This window comes from Apodemus sylvaticus, chromosome 16 (assembly GCF_947179515.1).
Source record: "Apodemus sylvaticus chromosome 16, mApoSyl1.1, whole genome shotgun sequence".
In the NCBI taxonomy this organism is placed as follows: Eukaryota; Metazoa; Chordata; class Mammalia; order Rodentia; family Muridae; genus Apodemus; species Apodemus sylvaticus.
In genome coordinates this window covers 46,092,894-46,118,787 of record NC_067487.1, presented here as the reverse complement: position 1 = coordinate 46,118,787, position 25,894 = coordinate 46,092,894, and the positions used below count along the sequence as shown (strand labels likewise).

The window sequence follows — 25,894 nt, the reverse complement described above, 5'->3', positions numbered from 1 at the left end:
TACTATAAAAACATTTTTCCAGAAAGCTTTGAAATGACAGCTGCCCTTGTCCATCCTCTCAAAAGAACCAAAACCCAGATTTATAAATTACTAAAAGCTTTCTACTTTATATGCTTTAAATTAAAGATATACGCATAACCATAATACCTTCATAAAGGTTAAAAACGTAGCATTAACTAGTTTATGAACAAAATAATTAAGCATATAAATGAAAATGATTTCAAATGTCAGTAGTATTTGGCCTTAGATCTGGGGCAATGGACTAAGGTGGACATTTTACATATCAAAACAGACCCAGACTTCAGGGTCCCCAGCATCCTTCAGTCGCTGCTCGGCAGACCCTGCTGGGCTGCCCTTGCCACAGAGCCTCCTCCCTATATAACACAGACATTTTGCTTGCTCATGGTCTCTCTCCCTCTCTCTCTGCACGTTCTGTCTTTCCCCCATGGTGACTTCCCTGGCCTCCGTCTTTGGGGTCAGTGAATTCTCTGCCAGAGAGCAGTTTCCCAATAAACTGGTCTTTAATATAATCTAATCTGGCTTAAAGTGGCTCATCTCACCGGAAGCATGAGTGGCATGTGACAACATTCAGTGAACACTTTGAACAAAGGGATGACAGCCAACAGAGTTTTCATAAAACTAATCTACTAAGACCACCTGTTCAAGCTCACTTTGTAGTACTTTCAGTAAGAATGAAAACAACTCTGATAAGGTTCCCTTTTCTATCTTTGTAGTCATATTCTTACTGGAGTAAATTTTTAACTTAAATTTTGACAAATAAGCAGTCAGCACACTAAAATGAAATGCATACTAATTTGATTTAAAAGCAATTAAAAGTGTACTGTATGCAAGTACAGCTCATGTTTTGGTTATTTAGGGAGAACAACTACTCAGAATCTTAAAAGAACATTACAAGTTTACCTTCTCTCTCTTGTAAAGTCACAGGAAGAATGAGAGGGCAACATGCTCATTGCACATGCAGCTTCATCAAATGGACGGAAGAGACTGGGATGGGGAGACATACACAGGGGGAAAAAACCAGAAGTAAGGACGCTCTTTCCCCAACCTCCATGGCCCAGCTGCTCCCTTAGGAAAGCCAAAAGCAAAGCAGCGTTTGCAGGCTTCCCTCACATCTGCAGCAGGCTCCACATGTTTTGAAACAATAATGGTGCAATCCAAAAAAAGTTTTTTAAAAAACTATGCTCATAAATGTAAGCTTATAAGAATATTATATATTATATATTATATTATACTCTAAAGAGTATTTTGAATATTTGATATTTGAATTCTCATTAGTGAAAAAAAGAGGTAGAAATTTATATACAAAACCCAAAAGCATTCTTAGGAGTTATCCTTAAATTTTTACTACACTCTTTATTAATAATAATCCAGGGAAACAATTTTACTCCCAGAAGATTTTGTTCTGTAACAATGCCATTGTGAATAGTACCCAAAGGAGAGATGGTTCTTATCCTAGGAAAGGCTAACAGACTTTCTCTGTTACATTCAGTGCCTTAAGGACAGAGTACATATTGTCAATGCGCAATGATGCTGAGAAAAAAATTACTTATCATCCTAATAAGTGTTCACAAAACACTATACAGATTCCTTCATTTATACCCTAGACAGCAAATTCTGCACATAAGAATTAAAAAGTTAAAAAAAAAGGCTTCATTTGAATCTGAAAAGTCACAAATAATAATCAAGTCTATGCTGACGCTAGGAGAAATGAAACCTGACTTGGTAACAGTCCACATAAAATCTGCTGAGCTCCCAGTTCTCCATAAGCTCTCCATAAGGCTGTGTAAGAGCTACATTTCAAGTGGCCCTACTGTGAGCGCTGCTGTGATGCAAAGGTAGGCAGTACTTGCCACCACACCCTGCATGCAACAAAGTCTGCAGTGGCTCCAGAAACGCTGGCATCAGCATTCTAAAGAGATTCAGCGCAACTGCAGGACATGCTATGGTAAATTACCTGAGCACTCAAAGCCCTGGGCTGCTCACCCAAAGACTTGGGGATGACTTGTTATCATCTCGCGATTTTGTTATACTCTTAAATATTACTGGAATTCCAATGATGTTTTGTTTTGTTAATAAGCTATAGCTAGACATGTTTACTGTGATAAATTCTAATACACTAAAATTGTAACAAACTCTTAAGTTAGGTTATATTTTTTATTTTTGAAGCTCTCTTTAATAGATATCTAGCTTACTGGGATGGGTTCTGATTTCTAATGAGTTCATACGTTGTAATGGGATGTCGTTCTGGTTCCAGTATGTGAAAACTGCATTTTCAATAAACAGTCAGAAAAACCAATTCTTCAATATAGCCAATAGTTTCATATCTTGTTATAATTCATTGTTATTTTAAACTTTAAAACTTTATCCATGAATCATCATACATTTGTTATACTGACTTAAGATATGTGTGTGTGTGTATATATATATATATATATATATATATATATATATATATATATATACACACACACACACACACACACACACACATACATATTTATTCCAAATACAGATTCCAAACATATTTCATCACCACATTTTTAAAAGATCACATTTGTTAATGTAAATTCCTATCACACCAAACAGGCAAAAAGTACTACAAAGGCATCAAATATAATAAGTCAGAAGCAGAACCAAGTTCTATAAAATTATAATTTTCAGGATTGGTGTGGTAGCTCAGTGGGTAAAGTGCAAGCGAGAGAATACAGTTCCTCAGCAGCCATGCTAAATGCCAGGCTGACTTACACGCTTGTAATTTCAGCAGTGACAAGGCAGAGACTGGGGAATTCCTGGGACCCCACAACCAGCTAACACAGCCAGACTAGCAAGAGAGCTTCATCTCAAAACAGGGGGGGGGGGGGGGCTGGAGAGATGGCTTAGTGGTTAAGAGCACTGACTGCTCTTCTGAAGGTCCTGAGTTCAAATCCCAGCAACCACATGATGGCTCAAACAGAGGAGGGCAGCCCCTGAGGGAGGCCACCACCCCTGGGGCTGACTCCCTGCTTCTCGGCACTTCACAAGGTACAGCCACACACAGGCCCATGTGCTCACACCCACACAGGCCCATGTGCTCACACCTACACAGTCGTCCAGTCATGCACAATAATGCTGTGTTTAACTAAAAAAAGAAGTCTAACTTTCACTTGAAAGCTCAAGTTCACCAAGAACAACATTTCTTGAAGTTAGTAAGTTAATTTTGGGAAAATGTCTGCCACACACTAATGTAACCACCACAGTCAGTCTGTCAACTTGATGTAGTTTCAGTTAAAAAGTGTACCACAAAAAGTGGTGAATTCCGTCTGTAACAATATGAAAGCACACAGGTTGTTCCTAAGGACAATTCCTGTGCTCTGCTGAGTAGCAGAAGTTCTACACACATTTCTGCTTTGCTACCTAGAGCATAAGAAGATGTATACACAGGGTTGAAATTTAAAGCTTTAAAATTTTTTTCACTGTTTCTTTCAGAAGCTTGTTTATATTTTTTAAACTGTAACTACAAAGAACAGAAGAATGCAATGACTAGTAACGTATCCCCTTGATTGTTCGGGTTTTGGGGGGGGGGGGGTAACACAGTGAGAAGGGCAAATACAGATGGTGTAATTATGAAAAATAATTGACTTCATAGAAGTCTTTTATGCGCACCCACAGGCCATCCTTTAAGACAATCTTAATTTAACAGACCAAAAATCTGGCAGCAAATTGAGTATACAGAAAAGGTTGACATAGAAAATGGCATACCCTACAGATTATTTGGGAAGACCTTAGAACAACGGATCAGTTATATGAAAAAGCAGTTAACATAAAATTAAGAAGTGACCTTCATACCCTTTCTGAAAACATAGTTTGCCAACAGGGAAATGTGCTACTGTGATTGTATAATTCTATGGCTTGTTGTCTCTTTCACAAATCAACAGAAGTGGGGGTGTCTGACCAGAGGATCTTGGTGAGAGGACCTCTCACTCAGGAACAGTTACTTTACTCTTCGAAATTCCCGCATTTCTTTTAGATTTAGTTCTTCCTGATCCATACCCAGCCCTGTTAACCACTAATAAATTTCTTATCCTTAGAGTTTTCTAGCACCTAGAACATCATATAAATGAAATTATATAGCATATACCATTTGAGGCTAGCATACATGATACATACATTTTCTGGATATAATTTTCATTAATTTATTTAACAAATATATTTTACTTATGGTTATCTTGCTATATCATTTCTTTCTCTTTAAGGCCCATAGCTTTAAAAAAAAATTTGTTACATTTTAATTTACTTGTGTGTGTATGAATATGTGGGTTATTTTTATGCGTTCCATAGCCCCAGGTGACAATCATAGGACAATTTGTTGGTATCAGCTCTCTCCTTTTACCAAATAAGATCTGATGATCAAATTCAGGTCACCAGGTTTGGCAACAGGAATCTTTATTTACTGAGCATTTCACTGGCCCTGTCTTACATTTGTTTTTAAGCACACTTTTAATTGTGAAATGTTCAATTTTATGATTTTTAAAAAACATGAATTGAACTCTTCTGGTGTCCTAGCTAAAAATCATTTGTCTAACCCAAAGCTACAAAGATCTCCTCCATCCTTATTGTTTAGAAATTGTATATATTTTAGTTAAAATTTAGTACCAAAAATTTATATTTAGAACTTGGGAGTTAAATCTTGGTTATGGCACAGATATACACGAAGGGTTTTTGTTTTGTGTTATTTTGTTTTTTGCATCAAAGTATAGAGTATTCTCATTTTAAAAGACTTAACTTTCTTCTTAAGAAAGTGCCTTTTTGTTTCTTTGATTTTTGAGACAGGGTCTCATGAAGTCAGACTGATCTCAATCTTGCTATAGAGCCAAGGATGATCTTGAAATCTAGACCCTCCTGCTCTACCTCCTTAATTAGAATGGAGACATGTATCTATTCCCACACTCACATATGAAACAACTTTCTAAAGTGTGGTTCATCCGTAGAACAAACAGAAGCCTACCAAGGAAATGAGGGTCAATTAACTGGGACTGTTTTAAGTCAAGAAGCACGTGTTTAGTCCAATAAAAGAGGTAAAAGATTAGACTATGACTCCCAGTCTCATGGATTAGAGTCTTCTCCAAAGCCCTCCCTCATGTTGACTGCAACCCTGGCCCTAACAGCTCAGCTTCTGTCTGTTTCATTTACTGGATTCTCCTGTAGGATTTCTCTGGGGGAGTAGGTGGGAAGGGGGGAGTAAAACTTTTTTTTTTAAAGTAAAATTAACTAGATTCTGTCGAAACAGCAGGTGTATTAATAACTAACCAACCAAACCAAAAAAAAAAAAAAAAAAAAAAAAACCGAACAAAAGTATGCCAATTCTATAATCTGTTTTGTTGTTGGTGGTGGTGGTGGTTGGTTTTCTTCCCCTTTCCCCTTTGCATTTCATTTCATTTCTCCAAGACAGGGTCTCTCTGTGTAGCCCTGGCTGTCCTGGAACTTACTCTGCAGACCAGACTGACCTTGAACTCAGAAATCTACCTGCCTCTGCCTCCTAAATGCTGGGATTAAAGGCATGCGCCACCATACCTGGCATAATAAATTGTTTTATATTACATAAGAACAACATTAAGGTGATAGATCTACATCCTATAAAATATTCATGAAATTTACATTCTAAAATACTTTAATCATTAATGTTTATACATACATGTCGCATATGTGTATAAATTTTTTCTGCTCAAAATGCAAATATAATTAATTTCAAATACTCTGTGTGTAAATGCTCTTCTGAGTTCATGATCTTCTTCTCATTATGCTACTTATTGAACTCTTCTTTAGAAGCTGTGTATGAACATGACATGAAAATCCATCAGTATTTTGTTACCTACAATTGGAATATAAAAATAAATAACTAAAACTCTAAGTTAGGGGTTTGGTTACCCTCTTTAAATATTATTCCAACAACTGTGACTATGTGCAGGAACTCAGGAGATTTCTAATAGACTAATATACAGCACTTGACTAACATACTTCCAGAAAAATAACAATACTGGGGGCAATGTATATAGAGCAAAATCCACTGGTGATATACAACTGATTTTGTGACATGTAAGTAAAAGCATCATACTAAACTAGTCCTCAATGGCTTACTTAGAGTAATATAGAAATCAGATGCTTCTTTAAAATAGAATCAGGAAGCACTATTAATAAACTCTATAAAACTTGAATCAACAATGATACTGTAACAATAAGCCAATCTCTGGGTTTCAAAGAGATGATCAAGAAAGTTCAATCACAGGCTACAGAGATGGCTCAGTGGTTGAGAGCACTGGCTGCTCTTCCAGAGGTCCTGAGTTCAATTCCCAGCAACCACATGGCAGCTCACAAACATCTGTAATGGGGTCTGATGTCCTCTTCTGGTGTGTCTGAAACAGCTACAGTGTACATAAAAAATACATAAAAAAAAAAATCTAAAAAAGAAAATTCAAACATAGGGCTGTTGTCAGTAACTGGTGATTAGAACACATGATAGCTAAGAGTAGTTCCTTCTCCATACAACTGCCTGTTCCTTTTATTCCTGACTAAACAATGTATTTGATGATGATTTTTAAATGGATAGATGAAGTTTGTATGAAGCATCTAGGTAGGGGGAACAGAAACTCTGAAAGCAAGAAGAAGAATAACAAGTTCTATGTCTACAGAATACTTTACAAACAAATACTACAAAGCAAACCTAAGCAGAAAATCAGAACCGAAATCATGCAAAGCCCTGAAGGCCACACCAAGATGATGGTAATTAGTATCAACAGACAGGTCTAATAGTTCATTTGAATAAAAAGCAGTTAGCCTGAGGGCTAAGCCATGAATTTTCCAAACTATCTGCTTGCTTTTCTATTTATTTATACATCTGTTATCTTTAATAGTGTAGAGAGTTCAGAGTGACTTGCTTGGATTGTGCTCACAGGTTCAAAGTTAAGTGATAAAAGTATACCAGTGTAAAGGGACTGGTGATGCTGGGGTGGAGCTTGGTGTAGAAAGCCTGCCTAGGAGGAGGTAATTAGGAGACACTCCCATGTATATAGTAAACTACATAATAAATGAAGTGCATACTTATACTACTATTAGACATTTGTGCCAGTAGTCTTGAAAACATTACAATATTCTACTGCTGTATATATAAGCATTTATATCAAGCTATATTTAAACTCTGAAGACTATTTTAAAGGATAACTGCCAAAGTGTTATTGACTGAAGATAGAAAAAATATTATTCCTCATTTGTTGTTAGTTGTAGCTTAACTCATTAGGATGCAGAAATGATGGTTATGGGCACACATAAACACAGAGTGATAAGAACCCTGCATGGTTCTAAATAGACCCAATATATTTAATTCAGAGAACACTGGTAGATATCATATAGCTTAAACAGAAGCGTAACTAAGAACATTTGAAAACAATGTATTTCAAAATAAGAGTTCTAATTACTACTCATTAGTACTTCAAAAGTAGAAACTTTTCTTTTAATTTGTTAATATTTATTTATGATGTTTGCATAGTATTAAATTTTTTATTTTATTATGAAAATCTTAAGGTTTGTAAATAACTTTCCTAGAAGAACTCAGACTACTATGCTGAATAATCTATTGTACAAAGCCATGCCAAATGGCAGAATCACAGCAGCATGTTGTAGGAAGGAAGTCCTTACCAGTTTCTCATCAACTCTTATAAGCTGTGTGTCCCGAGTTTGGTCCTCTGCCAGCTTCCAAGTGGATGTGCTCAACAACCTGCAGTGCAAGACGTGGAGTTAAAGGATGATCTTGCCACGAAGAGAGAGCAGCAGCCAGACTTACATAAACACACTGTTTTAACAGTATCTGTCTTCTTAAAACTAAAAAGGAAAGGAAAGGAAAAAAAGACAGCACAAAAGCCCTTTTCTCCCCAATTAGTTCTGTCTGCTGAGTTTTTGGCAAACTCTCACTTGACAACTCACAACAGGCGGCACTTTATGTCACTCTACAGACTCTCACAAAAAGCCACCACTGACAAGTACTGGACTGCGTGCGCTCTAAGAGGGTACAGTGGTCGGTTTGTCAAGACCAGGCAAAAGCATGCAAACTGTAACCAACTGTTCTGGAATGCTGATTCCTAAATGATGGCATCAGGGAAGGAGTTGGGCAGTGTGGAGGGGTCCTGAGTTATGAACAAGTTTCTTCACTCTCATTTTAAAGCAATCAGAAATTCTTTGAGTGTTATTTAATGCCGGGCAGTGGTGGCTCACGCTTTTAATCCCAGCACTTGGGAGGCAGAGGCAGGCAGATTTCTGAGTTCAAGGCCAGACTGGTCTACAGAGTGAGTTCCAGACAGCCAGGGCTACACAGAGAAACCCTGTCTCAAAAAAAAAAAAACAAAAAACAAAAACAAAAACAAAAAAACAAAAAAAGAATGTTATTTAACTAGTGCTTTGTCCAGTCCCCTATCTTGCTCACAAAACTAAAGAAGGTCTGAATGGATAATTAAAAAAGAAAATGTTGTTGGAAGTAACATGGGCACAGAGTCAAGTCCTTTCTTGACTTCTTTTTCTTTTGACACAGGTCTCACATACCCTAGCCTGGAACTCCCTATGTAGACAAGGGTGTCCTGGAATTTCTCACATCCTTGCCTCCATAGCATCCTGTCAGTTTATGTGACTAACGCAGGATTTTCTGCATGCATGCAGGTATTCTACAGGCTCAGCTACATCCCCAAGGCCGCGACGTAGAAAATTTTATACATGAAAAAAAACCTTTTAAGACATGCTATATAGCAATCAGATTAAAACAGAATTCTTTTTTTTTCTCTTTGTCATTTTTTTTAATTTTAATTTTTTTTAAATTTTTTTATTCGATATAATTTATTTACATTTCAAATGATTTTCCCTTTTCTAGCCCCCCACTCCCCGAAAGTCCCGTAAGCCCCCTTCTCTTCCCCTGTCCTCCCACCCAACCCTTCCCACTTCCCCGTTCTGGTTTTGCCGAATACTGCTTCACTGAGTCTTTCCAGAACCAGGGGCCACTCCTCCTTTCTTCTTGTACCTCATTTGATGTGTGGATTATGTTTTGGGTATTCCAGTTTTCTAGGTTAATATCCACTTATTAGTGAGTGCATACCATGATTCACCTTTTGAGTCTGGGTTACCTCACTTAGTATGATGTTCTCTAGCTCCATCTATTTGCTTAAGAATTTCATGAATTCATTGTTTCTAATGGCTGAATAGTACTCCATTGTGTAGATATACCACATTTTTTGCATCCACTCTTCTGTTGAGGGATACCTGGGTTCTTTCCAGCATCTGGCAATTATAAATAGGGCTGCTATGAACATAGTAGAGCATGTATCCTTATTACATGGTGGGGAATCCTCTGGGTATATGCCCAGGAGTGCTATAGCAGGATCTTCTGGAAGTAAGGTGCCCATTTTTCGGAGGAACCGCCAGACTGATTTCCAGAGTGGTTGTACCAATTTGCAACCCCACCAGCAGTAGAGGAGTGTTCCTCTTTCTCCACATCCTCGCCAACATCTGCTGTCTCTTGAATTTTTAATCTTAGCCATTCTGACTAGTGTAAGATGAAATCTCAGGGTTGTTTTGATTTGCATTTCCCTAATGACTAATGAAGTTGAGCATTTTTTAAGATGCTTCTCCGCCATCCAAAGTTACAGAATTCTTAACCCTTTCTGGCATTGTCTATGTGGGATGGGGTAGGGTGTTGTTTAAGACCAAGTCATACTATATAGACCTGGCCTGTCTGGAACTTGCTATCTTGATTGACCACAGTGGCCTTGAACTCAGAGAGCCCTTCACTTCCGCCTTTGATTCCAGCCTCTAGAGTGCTGGAATCAAAGATATGCATCATCATGCCTAGCAGGATTCTAATGCTTATTTAAAATAATATATTCATGAACTTAATTTCAGAAAAATTTCCCAACATAGAAGAGCATATATAATTTATTTATTGTATAGGCAATGTGTTAAATACTCCCTAGATAAAATTTAAAATGTCAGGAAAAAAGTCCTCTAATTTCAAATATTTAATAGAGCAACAAAGGGCCAGAGTTAATTATGAGCACAGCATTAATCACTCCAACCATGACAGAAGCAGTGCAGTGGCATCAGCCTTGGAAACACAAGGCCTGATTTGATAACCAGTTTTGCTCCTGACCCTCAGAAAAATACCGACAGTACATAATCTTTTAACTCAAATGTACTGTAAAGATGACAACAAGCAAGGAGAAAGGTTTTATAAGACTTTATAAGTTTTATAAGACTCAATTTACCAAGCAGGCAAGACCAAGTCACTGAATAGGGATAGTTCCTCCCAAGCTGTCAAAGAGTTAGTAGCAAAAAATAAATAAAATAAAAACAGGAAAAGGGTCAGCATTAGCATTTATCTATAAGTGACCAAAAACTACATGAAAAATGTTAAGAAATAGAGAAATATAAATCAAAATACATTGAAGTGCTATTTCATATCTTTTAGGTTATGTACAACCAGACCATCCTCATTGACAGGAATACAGAGAAACTGGAATCTCTGTAGAATATAAGATAGTACAGAACTGTGTAAAATAATGTGATAGTATCTTTAAATAATTGAACACAGAATTATCATTTGATGTGGTCTTCCCATTACTGAATATATGCCCCAAAGATAAAAAGTAGCATCTTGAGCAAATCTTCACACAAGCACTCCTAACAGTACTACCTAGTCTAAAGCAAAAACTGGACAATATTAAGAATCCTATAAACACTTTTTGTAACTATACTGATATTTCCAGATCTCTGAAGTATTAATCTTAATTCTCTGCCCAAAGGGTAAATTTCTGCCAGCTCTACTGTTATAATCAGCTACCATCTTTAATGTATACAACTAATGTTTTCTGTGTTTGTGTGTATGTATGTGTGTAAATCCACTGTAAAGAAAGAGATGGAGAGAGACCCTATTTCTAACTCTGGCTTTATAATTTACTAGCTCCTGTGAGCACTTAACTCCTCTGTTCCTCTGCTTCCAGATTTTATTCTTTATGTTTCTAAACTGAGGAATACACTGCTCTAATACTTCTAATAATTAAAGTCTAGATGATTACAGTAAATACAAATGAATATAGTTCTAATTTGTTGGAAGAATTCTCTATATAATAATTGTATTCTCTAATCATAGCTTCATGGAAGAAAATGGGATATTTTGGAAAAACAACTCTCAAAGGTGCATTTTTTTTGTAGATACATAATTTCAGCTCGTTTAGGCAAATACCTATGTGAATAATTGCTAATCTTATGTTAAGATATTATGCTTTTTAATAAACTTCCACACTGCTTTTTAAAGTGGCTGGACAATCTTATATACTCACTAACAGCATGTGAGGCTTTTTTTTTTCTACCTTTGCTAATACTGACTGTGGCCATTATTGTAGTTATTAGCCATTCTAACAGGTGTGCACTGCTAGCTCACTACTGTTTGCACCTTACCCATATTCTAGGTAGACTATTTTTTAAATTTTGTTTACTTATTATAACTGTGTACATGTGTCTGTCCTAAAATTTTCATAAGGCCATTTTAATATTCTGGGGAAACATAGAGTAAAAGGAACAACAAAGATCCTACACGTGTTTTAAGTTCAAAAAATAATAGTGAAAATGTTTCACTTGTAATTTCTTTATCAAAACTAATATACTTTATAATTTAGATTTATAACAGTAATTAATATACTTGAAAAATGATGCTCTTTCCCTCCTGTGAGCAAGGAAAACTTGTGATAGGAACTAACATTATGTAATAGAATACAAAGGATATCACAGGATGGAAATTCAACAATCTAAGCATTCACTATAGGCAACTAGAGAAAAAGAGCACTATATAAAAGCTGGGCGGTGGTGGCGCACACCTGTAATCCCAGCACTCTGGGAGGCAGAGGCAGGCGGATTTCTGAGTTCGAGGCCAGCCTGGTCTACAGAGTGAGTTCCAGAACAGTCAGGGCTATACAGAGAAACCCCGTCTCGGAAAAAAACCAAATCAAAAAAACAACAACAAAAAGAGCACTATATAAACCTGGCATGACACGAAGACAGGGGCAGAGAAAAGAGACAGCTCAGTAGTTAAGAGCACTTCCTGTTCTTTCAGGGGACTCAGGTTTGGCTCTTGAACACTCACTTTTAGTTCCAGGGGATCTGACATTCTCTTCTGCTCTCAGGAACTCCAAGCACACACATGGTACACATGCACACACGTAAGCAAAAGGTAAAAGTTTTAAAGTTAGCCTTGTAGAATCTTGTAAGGACTAGAGAGGACGGCTCGGTGGTTAAGAGCACTTGTTCCTCTTGCAGAGGAGCTGGATTCGGCTCCCAGAAGCCACATCACAGCCTTGGATCTGCTGTGAGTAGTTCCATGGGATCTGATACTCTCGCCAGGCCTCTCTAGCATTGCACACAGTGGAGCACACACATGAACATAGGTCAAACACTCACATACATCAAATTCAAACATTTTTAAGCTTTAATATTTTAATTATGTGTACCTGTGTGTGGGTCTGTGCATGTGTGCACTGGTGACCCCTCTAGGCCTATCCTGGAGCAGGAGTTAGAAGCAGTTGTGAAATGCTCAACTTAGGGGCTGGGAATCAAACTCAGATCCTCTGCAACTGCACTACATTCTACCCTCTGAATAATCTTTAACATAATCATGACTTTTTTTCTGGAACATCAGTTAACAAAACATATACAAAAGCACTAAGATAATTCCTAATGATAAGTAACTACAAGCTTTCCCTCCCAGACCAGAAAAAAAAAAAAAAGGCAAGACTATTTCCTCTAGCTACATATAATCAGTAAGGCACTGCAAGTTCCAGTTAATGCAATAAACATAGGAAACGAAGACCTCTGGGCCTGGAGGCACCTTCAATCACAGCACTTGGGAAGTAGAAGCAGGCAGACCAAAGTCAGCCTGGTCTACATAGAGAGTTCCAAGCCAGTCAGTGCTACATAGAATTAGAGGGGGGGAGGGGAGGGGAGGGGAAGGGGGAGAAAGAAAAGAAAACTAAGCATGTTAGACAAGAATAAAATGGTCTTTATTTGTCAATGTCATTATAGTCTGTCTGAGCACAAACACATGAATCACTGAAAGGTCTTCCAATCATAGTTAATGATTATAATATTGAGGTTATACAATACAACATTAATATACCAAAGTAAACTTTCCTAGCTACTATCAATAAACAAGTGAAATAAACAATTCACATATCAAATGATGCCCAAGAAGAAGGAAGGAGAGGCCCCTGGTCCTGGAAAGGCTCAGTGCAACAGTGTAGGGGAATACCAGGACAGGGAAGCGGGAAGGGGTGGATTGGGGAATGGGGGGAGGGGGAGGGAAGAGGGCTTATGGGACTTTCAGGGAGGGGGATCAAAGAAAGGGGAAATCATTTGAAATGTAAATAAAGAATATATTGAATAAAAAAATAAAAATAAAGAAATGAAATGTGATATTAAAAACACAACATCAACACAACAATATAGTCATGGCATAAAGGAGCATTTTATCAACAAACTGGGAGGTTTCCATGGGATCACAGCCTCATAATATCACTGGTGCTTCAGCTCACCAATGTATACTCTACGTCTTTCCAATGAAGAACGCACCAATCCATTTCTCAGAATTGATTCCCACAGTTAAGTGACACAACTGTAAATAAACGTTTACATGAAAATCTAACAACCTGTACAAGATCTTTATAAGCAAAACTGGAAAAGTCTAATGGGGGAAATCATAAAATATCTAAATAATGAAGATATGTTTTTTATTCATGAACAGAGATAATTGATATTGTTAAAACATTATTTCTTCATAAATTATTCTATAATGAAATAAACCATATCAAAATCCCAGTTAGTTACTTATTGGACATTTATAAGGCAGTCCTAATGTTCATATTCAAAGACTGCCAATATAATGCTGAAATAAAATTAACAAAGTCAAAAGACTGATACTTCCTGATTGTAGAACTTAAAACATGTCTGGATGTAGATACCCAAAAGATAAATAAATCAATATAACACAACTAATAGCCCATAAATAGACTATTTAAATATAAATCAACTGACCTTAGGAAAGGAGCAAAGGCAATGTAATAAGATGAAAAATAAAGCCTATATAATGATCTTAATGCTATGTCTGTCTGTCTGTCTGTCTGTCTGTCGTGCCAATATGCGCATGTGAGGCCAGAGGCTGCTACTCCATCACTCTCCACTTCAACGTTTGAGAAAGGCATACTGAACTGACAGTTCACCCCTTAGCTAGCAGGTCATCAGTCTTGGGATCTGCCTGTCTGGGTCTCCCCAGCACCAACAACAGTTACAGGCTTGTGAGTCACACCTGGCCTGTTTTATATGAGTTCTGGGGACTTGAATTCAGGTCCTGTACTTATGCAGCATGTTCTGTACCCACTGAGCCTTCTCCTCTTAATCATATAGTAACCTTAAACCTTTCTCCACAATTACCCATGATAGATCACTGAACTAATATTAAGATGCAAAACTACCAAGATTTTAGGTGCTCTTGTAGTTGGCACTGAGTTTGTAATCACCAGAAATGATTCATGACATACAAAAATGGATCAAGTGCATTTCATTAAAATTAAAGCCTTTCTTTCTATAAAATGTACTGTTTTTAAAAATCAAAAGCTATAGACCAAGAGACTATCTTTGCAAGACATCTATCTTGATTAAAAAAAAAAAAATCCATCATTACAAGCATTTTATAAACTTCACTAAGAAAACAATGTAGTTAAAAAGTGGGCAAAAGCCGGGCAGTAGTGGCACATGCCTTTAATCCCAGCACTTGGGAGGCAGAGGCAGGCAGATTTCTGAGTTCAAGACCAGCCTGGTCTACAGAGCGAGTTCCAGGACAGCCAGGACTATACAGAGAAACCCTGTCTCGAAAAAACCAAAAAAATAAAAATAAAAATAAAAAGTGGGCAAAAGATGTTATGAGACACCTCATCAAAGCTGATACAAAGTGAGGGCAAGGCACTGCACATTCTAATCCTCAGATCACAGGAGGCAGAGTTCAAGCCAGCCTCATCTGCATATCCAGTTGCAGACCATCCAGGACTACATAGCAGGATCCTATAGTCTCAAACAATACAGTAACAATAACCCAATGATAATCGGCATGTATGAAAAGTGGTCCACATCATGTGTCAGTTGAAAATTACAAATTAAAATTAAAACAATAGTGAATAATAGAATAATTTCACTAATCTGGTCTATATAGTAAATTCCAGGCCAGCTAGAGCTACATAGAGAGTCCCTATCTCAATTTCAAAACACTGGTGACACCAAATGCTGGCATGGATGAGAAAAGCACTCACCACTGGACTACAGAAAGGTAGCCACTTGGGGAGTGTGTGTAGTAGTTTCTTACAAAGCTAACAGGGAATGACTACATGTCTGAGCTACAAGCTTAATGTCTACACAAAAAACATACAAAAATATTCAAGAAAATGTAAGTAAACAAGCAAAACACCTGTAAGAGACTATGGTCAAGGCTGTGTCTGGTAGTGAACCCCTTTAATCCTAGCATGTGAGAGGCAGAGTCAGTGCATTCCAGACCAGCCTAGTCAACATACCAAGTACCTTGACAAATATGCTAAATAATGACACTCTGTCTCAAAATTAAAAAAGCAAAACCAAAACCCAAACTACTTCATGCCCAACCATAGAAGTTATTATTACCAGATAAATTGAAACCTGCAAGAATTGGCAAGGTTGTGCATTTGTTCATTGTGGCACTATGGAAAACAGTGCAGCCTCCCCTCAGAATGTTAAAATGAAGTCACTACAGTATCCAATAACTTCATCTCAGTATATAACCAAAGACACTGAAAGCAGGAATTCAAAAATATAGTTGCACACTCAACAATTTTATAGCAACATTACTCACAAAGAGCCAAAAGATGGAAACAATTCCAGTATCTATTGATAGCTAAGTACATGAACACAATGTGGTAAGTATACACAAATCAGAACATCTACTCTAAAGAAGCTGATTCTGGAAGCACATAATATTAAATTGATGAACCTGGAAGATATTAGGGGAGTGAAGTAAAGCAGTTACAGAGGAAAACACCTGTGTGTTTCCAGAAGCATCAAAACCCATAGGGAAATCGGTGGCCACCAGAGGCTGGCAGGCTGAGAAGAGAAATGTCAGATAATGAGTCAGAATTCCCACTGGGATAATGAAGTTCAGAAGAGGACAATATTGATTGTCACAATAGTGTAAACAAACAGGAAGCTAATGACTTGAAACAGATCCTTTACTTTATATATGAATGTTTTATTGCAATGACAGAGACCAACCCCAGTGGTGCACTTCTGAAGTGCCAGCACTTGGAAGGCCGAGAGAAGAGAACAGCACATCCAATGCCAGCCTGAGCTACACACCTGCCAAAAGGAAAAAGGATAGCTTGTGCGGACTGGTGAACCCAAGTTTATCCTGATAAAGAGAAAGGCTCGCTAAAGGTTTTCAAAGTTGTAGCTTGTAACTTTGCCTAGAGAAAATCTCTTCACATATGCATGTAGAAATACTATGTCTGTATATATTAACCACTCATTTCGCAAAATTTTAGAAGTCCAGATTGGGCTGCTGAACTTCACAATAATTATTCATTTGTACTGCATCATGTAGCAAACTTTCCAAAATTAAACACTTTTGAAAAGAAATCATACACTTTTGAAAAAAAATTATACACTTTTTAGAAACTTCTAGTGTCTGTGTAACACAAAATATGGTCATGCTTTTTTGTGACCATATGTCCCACCAATTGCCACCCTTACTATTTTTCAGACCTTGAGCTGGCACCAGTGTTCACCACATTTTGCATAGAAACAGTTGCTAATGTTGAATCTTCCTTAATAGATTTATAGTGTAAGCAAACACGTGAGAGCAATTACTCTTACAATGCACTTACAAACGCTGTCATGAACAAAACAGAGAAAGCAGGCCTGGGCAAGTCACTGATGCCACTAGTCAAATATATTCACTAGTAGATAGTCTAAGTTACCTACTTCACTTTTCAGCATCAAAATAAAAAATAAAAATAAAACAAAAATATTATTCATTACAAGCAAAATTAACCAAATTTTATACATTTATTTTCATTGGCCCATAAAATAGAAGTATTATATTTTAAATTATTCTAAACACATTTCAAAAATAGGAAAAGCAAAGCTTCACAAGATACCTTTTGTAGGGGGTGGCACTGGAGTAAAACACAGACTTAAGGTGACAAAGAACATTTTGCAGACTCCACATGTTGATATCATAGGTAATGTAAATTTGGTAAACCATGCCTGAAATGTTATGATGATAAAAAGATTTATATTTAAGACTCTAAAATTCATAAACTTCCTTTGCCAAAAAATTGAAAGCATTTTTTCCCTCTAAACCATAAATAGGTAATTGTCTAGTTCTAGTTCTCCCCTTTTCTTTAAATACTAAAAACTTGGAGACTTCAATGCTCCACTCTCACCAATGGACAGTTTATCCAAACAAAAACTAAAGAAAGAAATATTAGAGCCAACAGGTGTTATGAACCAAATGGACTTATCAGATAGCTACAGAACATTTGACCCAACACACACACACACACACACCTAAAAAGTTTGGGCGTTTACGAAGAATTTTTAAAAATTTAAACTTTATTATAAATTTCCTTAGGATAATTATCTTTATAAATTCTTTTTTGCCTCTTTTGATACTAGGCAAAGGATGTATTTTACAACTCCCTTCAAGAGCTAGCAATGTGAACAGTTTTTGATGTTATAATAATCACACAGCACTTTGTTCAATAATCAAATCTTTCTCATATGCAGTTGCATACTCTAAACAGAAATATTATTTTGCAGGGGAATTTCAGGGACTATAGGTTTTGACACTTGTCATCACTTTTCATTTGTGTGGGGAGAGGATGTTCGTGTGTGGGTGTGCTAGCCCTGTCTGCATATGTGGAGGGCCAGACAGGTTGTCAACTGTTACTCTCTTCCTTACGGTTTAAGACAGGCTTGGATCCTGGCACCTACCAGTTAGTCTAGGCTCAGCTTTTCTTGTCTCCACCCCCTCAGCCTGGGATTACAGACACAGGGTGAAAGAGCTGGATCTTACATGGGTGCTGGGGATCTGAACTCAGATCCTCATGCTTGCATGGAAGCACTTCAGGCAAACCCTTCCATACTCTTTCAATGTCTTGTCAACCTACAAGAGCTCTTTTTGTCAGTCGGAACTAGCTGTTGTCAGAGGGCTGGGGTTCGATTCTCAGCACCCACATGATGGCTCCCAACCGTCAGGAACTCTCTCTGATTCTTCTTCTGGCCTCCGTGGGCATCAGGCATACTCATGGTGCATGGACATGCATACACACAAAACACTCACAAACATAAAATTAAACAAAAACTTTTTCAAGAACTTCAAGAAGCTGCTAACAGCATTTTGACAGTTAAATGGCAGAAACAATAGTAGTAATCAAAATGATTCAGAGGGTTCAGAGATGTGAGGCAATCGTACAAGACTCATTATACAATATAGAACTCTATGTAATTAATTCACAACATTATACTGAAAACACTACTAATGATATTTTTCACCTATAGCATATAGATACTGTGAGAATAATTAAATGAGACCACGTTCATAAAACGCTTATTTAGTGGTTGGTACCTAATATAAATGTTAGCTAGTCCAGCTGTTGCATAAGAAATAATTCTTCAGTATTAACACTGCCATCTAATACAAGTTTATTTTAAACCATACTCTTAACAATGAATTAACCCTCCTCAGAACTATTTATGGCTATGAACTTCAAATACCATTCACTGAAACACACGGAAAGATCTTTTTTCACTGGTATAAACCAAGACAGAAATGAGCAATATGAAATATATTTGATAATATTATAATATCAAATATAATTTGAAATATATGTTGGCTAGAAAAACTACCCAGGTATCACTAAACAAAGTTTTACAACTTAGCAAGCTCTGCAGCATACAGGTAGCCAATGGTTAGAGCTTCTTTTGGACCAAAGAAGAAAATTTTACCCTTGAGAAAGACATTGTTCTCTAAGCTGCCCAGTCCTGGTATTTAAGTGCTGATTTTATTTAGTTTTCATGAACCAATATTTTCATCATAGAACCTATAAACCACATATTCACAAGGTGTCTTAGTTAGGGTTTTACTGCTGTGAACAGACATGACCAAGGCAACTTTTACCAAGGACAATATTTAATTGGACTGCTTACAGGTTCAGAGGTTCATTCCATTATCATCAAAGTAGGAGCATGGCAGCATCTAGGCAGGCATGGTACATTTTCATCTGAAGGCCCCTAGGAGAAGACTGGCTTCCATGTAGCTAGGAAAAGGGTCTTAAGCCTATGCTCACAATGATATACTTCCTCCAACAAGGCCACACCCCCAAATGGAGCAACTCCCTGGGCCAAGCATCTTCAAACTACCATATTCCATGCCCTGGGCCCCATAGGCTTGTTCAAACACATGAGTCTATGGGGACCATACCTAAACATAGCATAATGCAAAAATACATTTAGTCCAGCTTCAAGAGTACCCATAGTCTTCAGAAGTCTCAACAGTGTTAAAAGCTCAAAGTTCAGTCTCTTCTGAGATTCATCCAATCACTTAACTGCAATCCCAAAAGCAAGACAGGAAACCAGCTGGGCAAACTCCAAACTCTGCATCTCCATATCTGATGTCAAAGTGGTCTTCAGTTCTTCAGCTCCCTTTTCATCTTTGATGACTGCAACAAACTTCTCTCTTCTGGACTGGTTCCATTCCCTGTTAGCAGCTTTCCTCAGCAAATGTCCCAAGGCTCTGACATCTCAAACATCTTTGGGTCTTCAAGGTAACTTCAACTTTACAGCTTCTTATTCCAGTGTCTGGAATCCATACATGATTTTCTGGGCTCCTCCAAAGGGCTTGGATCACACATCTCCAGCTTTGCCCTCTATTGCACTCTAGGCTGTGGTTGACTTCACTCCACTGCTGCTGCTGTTCTTGGTGATGATCTTATGGTACTGGCATCTCCAATACACTGGGATCTTCTGTTGCAACTCAGCTTCACCATTGGCCTCTCATAGGCTCTATCTGTGGGGTCAAGCCTAAACTTCTTTACATGACCTCTTTAGCCATATTCTTCACCAAAAATCTCCACAAAAACATGCCAGTAATCCCAGCACATGAGACTGAGGCAAGAGGATCTCCAGATATATAAGTTCAAGGGCAGCTATGGCTACTTATTAGCAAGACCTTATTTTTTTAATGTATATAGATATGGTAATTTCCACTGAATTTATCCATCATGTATTGAAACATCTTCAACGTCTTAAACAAAATGCTAGACCCAGTAGTTAGCCACACACACACTACATATGTACACACACACTAACTTCACTGTCATGGTTTTGAATGACAAATAGACATTTTCTATGATACAGATAAATGCAAGACGTTTTCAAGGCACAAAGTGGGAGCATACACACTGGAGCATGGTTGCTATGCATTAAAACTGTCAAAGAAATTTAACTGACAAAACTACTCTGTCAGGAATTTTTGATTTCTCTGTGCATCCAATGCCCAAGACTAAGATGATTTAAAAACACTTAGTATCGTTTCTCTTTGGATCATTCAGACGTTTAGCACCTATTACAAGTGAAATAGTCATGTTGATAATGAAAATACTTTCCACAAATTTTTAATGTTCATATAACAACAACACATTTTGGCTGAAACTGTAAAGTAGACACCTATTAAATTTTTGTCTTCCCAGATATGCCCACTGATGCTTTTTACTCTGTCTCTTCTCAAATTCTAATAAACTAGCACAGTTAAATGTAACAGTATCTGTGAAATTCTCATATACCTTAAATTCTTAGGATATTACTTTTTAACTGGTTGCATGACTAAAATAAATAAGAATTAACAAAATCAAGGAGATGAGATTATGTGGCCTGCTAAATACTATCTAGAACTTATAAATGTTCAACCTCAAAATTGTATTATGTAGTTCTATACATATTTTATTCTGTAGTCTCCTGTCTAAAGTCTATATAATATGGCTATGATATCTTTTCATCATTAAAAAGAATACTAGTTCATTACTGGGAACTTCGATCCCAATACATTTTCACTTTTATGAAATCCTGTAAAACTATGCTGCAAAAATCCAAACCACACAAAAAGCTTTCCGACAGAATTTCTACTTAATTTGTGTTAGTAGATACTATCTTAAGTCTACAATTACAGGGTGTGGTGGCAAATAACTACAACCCCAACAGTTTGGAAGTAAAGGCAGAACAATTATACCAAGTTCAAGGTCAGGCTGAGCTACAAGCTGACCAGCCAGCACTATAAAACAGATCATCAAAAAAGAAAAAAGAAAAGATAAAATTTGCAATGTGACTATTCAATAATATAGAAAAAACAATATGGGCTGTTAAACTAAACAGTGTATCTTTTTTAGGCAATCTATGATATTACTTACTATTCATAATGGTTATATTTAAAATCCAAAGCTCCACAAGAATACTAAAATAGCAGCCAGAGAGATGGCTCAGTAACTAAGAGCACTTGGTCTTGAAGAGGACCAGATTCAATTCTCAGCACCCACATGCAGCTCACAACCATCTACAACTCCAATTCCAGGGACTCTAATGCCCTCTTCTGGCCTTTGTGAGCACCAGGCATATATGTGGTATACATACACAGGCAAAAAGCATAAACAAATAAAATAAAATAAATATATCTTAAAGAAATAAAATATCCCATATGCTATCCTTGGAAAGAGAACTGAGCAGTATTTTTAAAATTTCTACATCATTCCATAATCTAGTGACTCCACAGGTATACTCTGAAAACACATAGGTAATGACAAAACAGTTCCAGATATCAGTGATTAAGTCTAGAGGGATATGGACAAGTAACAGACTATCACAACGAGACACGGAGTACAGGGAATCTCTAATCCAAACATTGGAAATTCAAAATGCTCCCAAAATTTCAAACTATTTGAACACTAGCATGATATCACAAATGGAAAGTTCTACATTATAATGTTATGTGTATAAGAAACAAAGTTAATTTTATATTAGACTAGGTCCTATCCCCAGGATACCTCATACACACACACACACACACACACACACATATACACACACAAATATTTCTTAAAAGGTTTTGCAAAGATTTCAAAATTTAAAGATAAACCTATAAACTCTCAAGTAGGTATATTTAGCTTATGCAGGACACAAGGATATGCCAGTAGGAACCCAAATCCACACAGATTGGCACTTATTCTAAACTTTGAGTTTAAACAAATCAGTAACAAAACTGCTACATGGGGATAAGCAGGAGCTCTGTGAGGAAACAGTGTTGGGGGCAGGGCAGGACAGAGACACAGAAGTCTCAGACAAGTATGAAGGAAAGAAGAACTATGGAATTGTAGGTAACTTAGAATCACCAAAATAGTATTAATGTATGCCTATAGATTGGGCCAGGAGGAAGCTGTTAAAAATGCAGATATCAGTGGGTATGGTTGCATTTGCCTATTACCACAACACATGGGAGGCTAAGGCTGGAATACCGTAAATTTGAGGTCAGTTTGGGTAAGGTAAAAAATGTGTCCCAATCTGGACTGTATAACCAATTCCTATTTTTAAAAAGGGGAGGAGTTGAATGTCCAGGAATGAACAGAAGAACAAAAGGTGAGAGCAGAGAATATGAAGGACTCCATAACACACTGAGAAATCTACACTTAATCCTGTATGTAACCTGAAGTACAAATAAAACTTCAAATGCAGACCAGTTGGAAGCTGGATGACATGTTTCTAAGAATCATGGGGAAAATGGGAGCTCAACTGGAGGAAAATAAACATTAGAATTTAGTGACTAGGAACTGGAGAAATGGCTCCAAAGGAAAAGGTAAAGGACATGTGCATTATGACTTGAATTCAACCCCTAGGACCCAAATGATAGAAAAGAACTGACTTCTGCAAATTGTTCTCTGTGCTATGGCAAGTTGTACATGTGCTATGGCACAAGTGTGTTCACACCCACATATTAAATACATGTAATTTTTTAAATATAAGAACTTAGTGATGAATAAATAAGGCCTGAGAGAAAGGACATAGGAATGAAACAAGTTTCTAGCTCAGAAACCAATCAGACTCTAATGAAAGTAATTAGGAAGGAAAGGCAGGGGAGTGATGAAGGCTTATGATCATCAACACATTGTTTCAACTCCAGTGAGGTCAAGATGTCCATGGAAGGTCCTGGGTAGAGAAATTTTAAAGCTGCTCTGGTAAGGGATCACATCCAAAGACCTTCTAGGTCTGTGATCTGGCAGGAATACAACAAGCCCTTATTAAAGTACACACCTTTAACCCCTTAGGCTGGAATAAAGACACACCCTAGATAATTACCTTTAATCCCAAACAGTAAAGGTAAAGTTAGTTTGTTAAAAGAAGCACACATTTGAAAGTCAAATCTCACTGTGAGGGACAAAGTGATGAATTAGAGAGTTGACAAAATGACTCAGAGATAGGATACATCCAATTCTCAAGAAGAAAAAGGAAAAAGAGGTGACTTAAGAGACCAGTACAAGGTGGCTGGGGGAGGAGGCACTGGGACAGTTTTACAGAGACAGGATGAGGAGGAAGACAGAAGGAGCCAGAGAATGAGAAGGAGCCAGAAGATTGGAACACATTGCCAGAGTTAGAGGCCAAGCAGAACAATTCAGTAAGAAGCCAAGAGAAGCCAGACTGAATCAGTCATTTTAGAGAGGAATATAGGCCAGAACAGCTAGGTTAAAGCAGCCAGCCAGAGTTCAGAAAGCTAGAGTGAGTTTATGCAGCAGTAAGTCTCTAAGACAACAATTACAGCTGGTGAATAAAGGTTACATTTACCATCCTGATTAGATGTGTCTAGAATTCTGGGAAGATACAGACTCACAGGGGGAGTAGAGACAAAGTCTACAATCTGTGTTAAGTATAAAATAAGTATGTGGCAAAGCTTCAAACCAAGTTATGGCTTTAACTCTTTACCAAGGAGCTTCCAATGGAGATCCATGTTCCTACAAGTTCCTACAACCATTTAGTACTGGTTAAGTACTAAATAAACGATCACTAAGTAAATTAATGTGATTACTGTGTTAAGTGTTTTAAAAATACTGTTAGCTGCCCTATGTGAGTTGAGTCTTTAGTATAAACTGATGGTAAAAAGTCATGGAATAGGACATGCCATGGTATTCATAAACACACAACTATGGTTGCCTGCATGGGATCTGCACAAGACCAGGCCCATAAATATTCAGTTACAGATGGGGAAGGGACTCATAAAAGAGGCTCCATCCAGAGAAGCTATTATAGTCTAGGACTGCAGGGAGGAAAGAAGCCATTGTCTTTAGTAACATAATCACTGGTGAGTTACCCTGGTTAAACCCAGTGGATCACAAGGCAAAAACAAAGACATGAGAATGGGATGGAGATGAGTGGGTGAACATTGGAAGAGGTAGGAAGAGGATAAAAGGTATGAAAGAATGTGACCAGAACATATTATTTACATGAAACTGTCAAAGAACAAATAATGATTATTTTTTAAAGTCATGGTAAAGGGCCGGGGATAAGGTGCAATGGAAGAGCACTTGCCTACCATGCACAGGCACTGTAGGTCTCAATACCTACACTATACCTAGACAGACAGACAGACAGACAGAGAGAGAGAGAGAGAGAGAGAGAGAGAGAGAGAGAATATGAATATGAGAATATGAGGAGGGAGGAAAAGAAAGAAGCCAAAGTAGATAATAGAAAGTATATTAGTTTCCTATACAAGCTATAACCAAATATAAATTACCAAACAATTGTTAGACTAAAGCAATATATATTCATTCTTGTAGTACTGTAAGTCAGAAGTCTTAATTTCATTCTAATTAATATCAATATATCAGCAGGCCTAGTTCATTCTAAACCTTTAAGGCAGACTCTGTTCCTAATCTAGATTTCTGTAGGTATATGACTGTTGGACTATATTTGGTTAGTATATATTACTCTACCTGTTTCCAACTCTACACTGTCTCTTTAGACTCCTCTGTCACTGTGCTAATATCAGGACCACCATAACAATTTCCCTTGTCAAAATTCTCAATTACATATGTAAAAGCTCTTTTCCTATATGGTAATAATACTAGGTTCCTAGGATTAACATATGGACCCAACTGGAATTCATTTTTCAACCTGACAGCATACAAAGAATAAAGGTACCTTATAGTTATTTTTATTCGTGTGTGTGTGTGTGTGTGTGTGTGTGTGTGTGTGTGTGAGAGAGAGAGAGAGAGAGAGAGAGAGAGAGAGAGAGAGAGAGAGAGGAGAACATGAGTGCATGTGTGGATATCAGATGAGAACGTTGTGCGGCTGGCTCTCTCCTCCCACCTTTATGTGGGGTCTAGAGACCAACCTCAGGCTGTCTGCCTTGTGCAGCAAGTGCTCTACCCACTCAGTCATCTAGGCAACTCAATTTTTCTAGTCCTTAAATTGAACAGTGAGTCCATAAGAATTCATTTCCTATTATATTTCCTAACACATTTATGTGCATATACATATACATATGTGCATGTGTGTATATAAAATTTAAAGCATTTTTAAGACATAGCTGGGGCCAAAGAGATGGCTCAGCAGTAAAACTGCTTCCCTGCACAAGCCTGAGGACCTGAGTTTAGTCCCCAAAATCCAATGTAAAAAATAATTACATTTGGCTTTTCTTATTCCTTAGCTATCTTGGCAGCTGCTATTGTTTGGAGGCTGTCCTGCACTTAAAGCAGGAAAA

General features: G+C 37.4%; 1 protein-coding gene across 1 annotated transcript in view; it reads right to left on the bottom strand.

Moving 5' to 3' along the window:
- The window catches only part of Ndufs4 (NADH:ubiquinone oxidoreductase subunit S4), an 89,126-nt gene that overhangs the window by 50,328 nt on the left and 12,904 nt on the right, over positions 1 to 25,894 (bottom strand). Inside the window, exon 2 of the mRNA XM_052159781.1 lies at positions 7,690 to 7,768. Within this exon, the coding sequence (XP_052015741.1) occupies positions 7,690 to 7,768 (79 nt within the window). The remainder of the gene's footprint in view (positions 1 to 7,689; positions 7,769 to 25,894) is intronic.